The 6,022-nt window shown below is 43.5% G+C and overlaps 1 protein-coding gene across 1 annotated transcript in view; it reads right to left on the bottom strand.

Annotated features, from left to right (window-relative positions):
- Window positions 1–433: 433 nt before the first annotated feature.
- Window positions 434–6,022, bottom strand: part of LOC135904279 (pancreatic alpha-amylase-like) — a 71,016-nt gene continuing 65,427 nt past the window's right edge. The window contains exons 6-7 of the mRNA XM_065434911.1: window positions 4,459–4,777; window positions 434–530 (exon numbers count right to left, since the gene is read on the bottom strand). Of these exons, the coding sequence (XP_065290983.1) occupies window positions 507–530; window positions 4,459–4,777 (343 nt within the window). The 3' untranslated portion in view covers window positions 434–506. The remainder of the gene's footprint in view (window positions 531–4,458; window positions 4,778–6,022) is intronic.

The following is a 6,022-nucleotide window of genomic DNA, read 5'->3' as shown; positions in this document are numbered from 1 at the left end:
TGTTATTTTTGAATGGTGATCTCTCAACCACCTCTACTTGGAGGCATCAATGGCCGTCGAACAAGCCATGCTTAGAGATGAAGCCACCGTCTTTGTTTGACCAGTGTTCATCACGTCAATTTTCCATCTTCCTGTCTGGTTGACGAACACATATGTGGCGTACACTGGTTTTCACACGTATGGGCGCCAAAATGCTGTAATTAAATATTTTAAAATATTGTGTTCTTTCACGCCGAGAAAGGATCAAGACTGCGAGTCGGCCTAGTTGGAACAAATTCATCTTGAAACTTATTGTGCGCAACAAATAGGGACGAAGAATAGAGGAAACACAAGGACGAGGCTTTCTAACAACTCGTTTGATTTTTCGAGAACCACCTGCTTATATACCCACAGATCTTATATACCCACAGAGGATCATTACTGATACAACTACTGCATAAACAAACTGATAATTTTATTTATAATTTCTGCGTATATTTCCAGCTCTATGAGGCAGCGCGGGCTTTTCACGCTGTGCTGTCAAGTTTTGCCTGCAAAAAAGAAAGAAAAACTAGTGAGCACTATTCTAAATTACAATATCACAAGAAAACCCGCTAACAACCACATTGAGTGCAACCAAAAAAATGCCCTGGCCGTCTCTTAAGCCGGAACAAAGATTCACATAATTTGCTCAACACGAAGACCTACTTGGTTTTTTATTTACGCTTACACTTGCACTAAGTAATTCCTACCGCTAAGTTTTTAACATAAATAGAATGCAATGTAGCGTAAAGTTTTGCTCACTTTTATTAATATGTGCAAGATTATGCACATCAGCGTTCGTACTTTGGAACATCCGTACGCTTATGTGAATTTTTTCTCACAGCGCTCTCTGCGTATTTAAAATTTAGTACTCAGAGAGAGGTCAATCATATTCAAAGACGGCTTTAGTCCACCCCGTTCCAAATTGGGCTAGTAGAAAGTGCACAAGGTCTGCCCATTTGTCCGGCTTTGTTGATCGCAGTCGCTGAGCAGTAGCAATCGAATTATCAGATTGTTTGGAAATGTCTCAAGTGCCCGTGGGGCTCCTTCTTGTAAAAATTCTAAGTATTGAGCTGCTACAAATATTATTCTGCTCGCAACTTTAATTGCTGAACAGAACGGCCGCGCTATGGACATGATATTTATTTTTTGTTAACTTTTTTCCGACATCATAAATGTTTTGTGAGAATTTCCATTGAAAAAGCCGTAAAGGCCATCTATAAAATACGAGGTTTTTTTTTACTTACCGATGTCAACAGTATTGAATTTAGGTTACCGTTGACCTAATATCTTTTCATTACATGTCATCGTCAAAAATCTGAATACTGCGCGAAATATTTTCTATGACCTATCGACTTTATCCAGGACTGTAAAAAAAAAAACTTACATGCTGGACTTACAGACCACTCGTAGTCTAAAAAATCTGAATACTAGGTGAATCATTCACCGTGAACTACGAGAGCAATCAATGCCGTTCGGGTAAAAAAATCTTGTTCAGCAACCACCCGAGGTGACATTCGAAGTAAAAGGAGCTTTTACTTTTGCCTACCATAATGATCTGCATTCTTTAGTTTTCTAGCCTAATCAAATTGTGACCCCTTTGTGCAGGTTTTCCTGGCTGCACCTCTCTGACCATTGGAGGCATGACAGCCAGATGCGCGGCTGTGCTTTATCTTTGAAGCGAACGAGTTTGTCATTTGCATTGGGTACCGTAGTGTTGCACAACTCGCAACGCTGGGAGCGTTCTTTCTGCGGCCGAGATTCACCGATTTCAAAAGCGGTGCCGTGTACCAGCATTTCAAAGCGCTAGACTGCGCCCGGGAATGATGGGGGAAGGTGTGGTTGTAGTGGTCTGCAAACCTCTATGACGTGTTTAAATCTGTGAAATTGTTTCTGGCACTTGCAGAACACAAAACCATGGCCTTTGAGAATAGGTTCCGTCGCTGGACTGCGCTTTAGGCACACTCCATCGTTGTTATACCAGGCGACGCACGCGCCCAGCGCATCGAAGGCTAGCTTGAAGGAAGCGCTGTAAGAGCGTAGGAACTCGTACAAAAACTGCTTGTTGACAAAGGTTGTTGCTCTGTAAAAAGCTTGCGCTTGTCATATAGGAGGTTTTGAACACAGATCATCTAGTGCAACAACCGGAGGCCTTACCGTTGCATCCCAGACGCATATGTCGAAATGATAACAACCTAACGACACCTTCCCTAATTCAAGATAGCGCTTCAAAACACATGACCTGTGCGTCGTATCCAATAGTAACCATTACAAAAGTAAAAGCACGTCAGCTTAACCTATTCATCCACTCTTGACAAAAGACATCATGAATAGCACAAGCAAAAAAGGCAAAAGCTTCATCCTGATATGGCAACGCAACTGTCGCCGCTGCAAGAGAAATATGGAGATTTACCGCAGTACACTTGCAAAGGACACATGCCGCCTAGCACCATCGGCCTCCAAGAAACCGGCATTAAGCCGACGCACATATGCTACAACAAACACATATCACCTCGAGAAAACGCAGTGGCAGCACTTAACAGCGACTTCCTAAGAAAAACGAGGTCAAAGATGGCAGCGACACTGAGCATAACATGACCGAAATCCTATCCGCCAAAAGATAGCAGAAATGCGTATTCATGTTTATCGTATACTGTCCTCCGAGGCTGAGGAACAAAAACTTCAACTACCTGGTAACCAAGTCTACAACTTTTGCCAAAAACAACGGTTTGGTGATAGTAGGCGCCTTTAACACAGCACAACAGGTGTGGAGCTACGGCCACGGCTAAGGCAGCAGCACCACAGAATATGAGGCAACTACATTGTCTCACGCTACTCACGAACCCATACCACTCCACGCGGATAGGAAACAGTGTGTCCAGAGATACCGGCCCCAACTTCGCCGTCGTAAAGGGAATACGATAAGCAGAATGACATAACACGGAGGAAACTGTGGGCAGTCACCATCCTATACTAGCCACCAAGCTGCCGATGGCGCAGAAACGCAAACGAGACTAACAAAGTGGGATTCCTTTCGAAAACAGAGAGACGACAGTCGCGTAACAGATATCGAATCACTGCAACAGCTACTGGAAGTTTTGCTGGCGGAGTTGGATAAACAGTCCGAAGAAATTACCCTGACCACAGACGCACTGACTACAGACTTATACCTCCTACATATCTGCGAGGCCAGACTCAGCCTAATCAAGATACAGAGAAGAGAAAGGATCACCCGGAAGTTAAAACTTCGCCTAGTGAAGATCACATAAACCGCAGTGACATGCGCGATTGATGTCAAGCCGCAAATCTGGAAGCAGGTAAACAGCCTACAAGGCACTCTCGCCACAGACAAAACGTGGTCGATAGAACGCCATCTCCTTGATCCAACACAAAGCAATGCAGTCAGTGAACACAGTCCAATACAATTGTTCAGGCATTGGGGACGACATCCTAACCGAACTGAAGACGAGACACAAATGGGAAAGGCCACCGATAGATAGGCACAACTGGCTGAATGCAGTGGGGTGAACTGCGAGCTGGGCAAAACAATCGCTGATGCCAAAGTTCGCAAGCAATTCAATCGTTAACATGAACCACGATACCCCGTAAAGGCAAACATCAACAAGCTTCTGAGCAAACTGAACTGTCACTCAACGCGAGCCCTCGCCAAGTATTTGAACCACCCCCGCTGGCAGAAAACCAGCAGAACAGAAGCATGCAGGCACGTCCTTATTACCAAGCTAGGCACGACCCCTAACCTAAAGAATCTGAGGCTGGTATAACTGACTGCGTGTGCGGGAAATATGTTTGAACACGTCGTTCTCAATACACATTAACGCTGTGTTTTTTAGACACCTTAACGAAGATTTTTTTTTTGAGCGTGAACACGGGAGTTGGTAGCATTCGGTACTATCCGCGCAGTCTAAAGGTGTAACGGAAAAGTTTTGCGCATGCTCAATGAGTGCGCAATATAAGAGTTTTGTATTTCGCATGCATGACGTCAAATCATCGCGCTCGTCGTCTGCTACGCCGAGTTGTCAAGGCCAACCAAACAGTACTGGCCTCTCGAAAATGAATTTATAATTGTTAATAAAAATTTCATGCACGAAAAGACAAATAGTTATACCTGCATAAATGTATATCGGTAATTTGTTCAAACGCCGCAGACTAGCGACTTTCTTTCCACTTTGACACTTCTAATGCTAACGCGTTAAAATGCCTAGTTGCTCACTTTGTCACGCTTCCACTCGTATTTCAAACGTCGCATTCCCAATGTGGGCTTCTCTGTATCTATATCATGCGAAACTTGGCTTTCTCCGCGGTCAAAACTGTGAGTTCGTTTTTAAGGGAGTTACCGCAATGCTAAGCTAGAGCTGTTATGAATCAATATTTGCTTGCTGCATCTACCTGCGAACAGGTACATGTATACAGCCTCACCGCAATGTGTAGCGCGATGACAGGATCCTCCCATAGGTTGTCCACGGCAACATCAACTTTGCCATCAGGCTTGACGACGAATGACCTTCCAGTACAAGCGACTGAAGTCTTCACGCCAGAAATGACGTCGCAGTATGTTCCCGGTGGTAAAGACGTCTGAAGAATTGCCTGAAGCCGGAAATCCTCGTTGTTGATGACGACGAACGTCGCGTTTCCACGGCCGAATGCGATTGCATGGAAACCGTTGTCCCACCAGTTGGTGACAGGCGAGAACCCCGCCACATTGTGCAGCTCGACAAGGTTGTAGATCTGTCTCCATCTGGAGCGAAAAGTGGAAACACAGACATTGCATGTGCGCGCAGCATCTCGAAGATACTGCGTCGTCTGCAGTAGAGACACTGTGCCCGTTTCATGCGACAACTTGTGTGTCCGGTAATATGATACATCAAGGCTGTTGCTGCATATCTTACTGAACTCTCCAGAAAAAAAAAACATCTTCCACCAACCGCTCCTTAAGTACTGCTCATAGAAAAAAAAACAATATGCGTACACTAATACAATTTCATACATAGGTTTTTGCAAGTTTCTCTGCAAAAGCGAGGCATCTCGAACAGGAAGAGCTTTATTTTACTTCTGCTTTGAAATGACTAGAAGTCCCATCGGAACGATTTTTTACAGCGCTGCTTGGAGTACACCTATAAAAAGAAACGCTCGAAAACGCTATAAGCCAGTTTTCGCGGTCACCTTCAAAAAACTACATAAGTCACGAAGTTTATATTTTTACAAAATGTGGCTAACAATAGGAGCAATATGCAGGCCAGTTCGAAACTTTGTGTTTCAGTTCGGGCTTTATTGAAATTAGGTACTCAATTTCGACTCGTTCTGAAGCGTTATATGAAAGGCTTCAAAACTTTGTCCGCTAAAGTGAGAGGACGAGACACAGAAGAGGGTTAGAATGTTTAGGAAATACGGCTCCCACAATGAGTAACACTTACCAAAAGTTTGAATGTGTTCTGAAAACAATAACTGAATACTCGTCTTCACCGAAGATTTATGTACCGTCAAAAGTAAGCACTTCTGTCCCGTCTCCTAGGTTCTCTATTCAAGGCACAGTGGTTATATATCGTTAAAGTAGTAAGCATGTTATGCGTGACGAAAGAGGAATGTTTAATCTATGTAGTTTATTTACAGCCTTTCTAGACGTTTATTTATTCAAGCGTTCAATAATGTCAACCTGCCGTTATCCGCAATGTTTCTCAATATCATAATACAACGGGAAGATATCAACTTCAAATTTAGTAAGTATAGTGGCGATCTTGAGTGTACTGTGGAGCGAAAAGGTTGTGTTTCGTAATAAAAAGAATTGCCTTACAAATAATTATTGATCCCTTGTTTTCGCGGTTGCTCGACACGTGATAACAAAGAATGTAGTTAGTCTTGATTGAACTATAAAAGCCTCCTCATTTGCATTGGAAGCAACGAAGGGAGAATGCCGGGTAGCGTGCATGTAAAATTTTAATGTTGCGGGATAATTACGGCGTTTGCAATAAACTAGCTACGCCAG

This window comes from Dermacentor albipictus, chromosome 2, assembly GCF_038994185.2.
Source record: "Dermacentor albipictus isolate Rhodes 1998 colony chromosome 2, USDA_Dalb.pri_finalv2, whole genome shotgun sequence".
Taxonomy (NCBI): domain Eukaryota; kingdom Metazoa; phylum Arthropoda; class Arachnida; order Ixodida; family Ixodidae; genus Dermacentor; species Dermacentor albipictus.
Note: the sequence above shows the minus strand (reverse complement) of the source record. Positions and strands in the feature narration are given on the sequence as shown.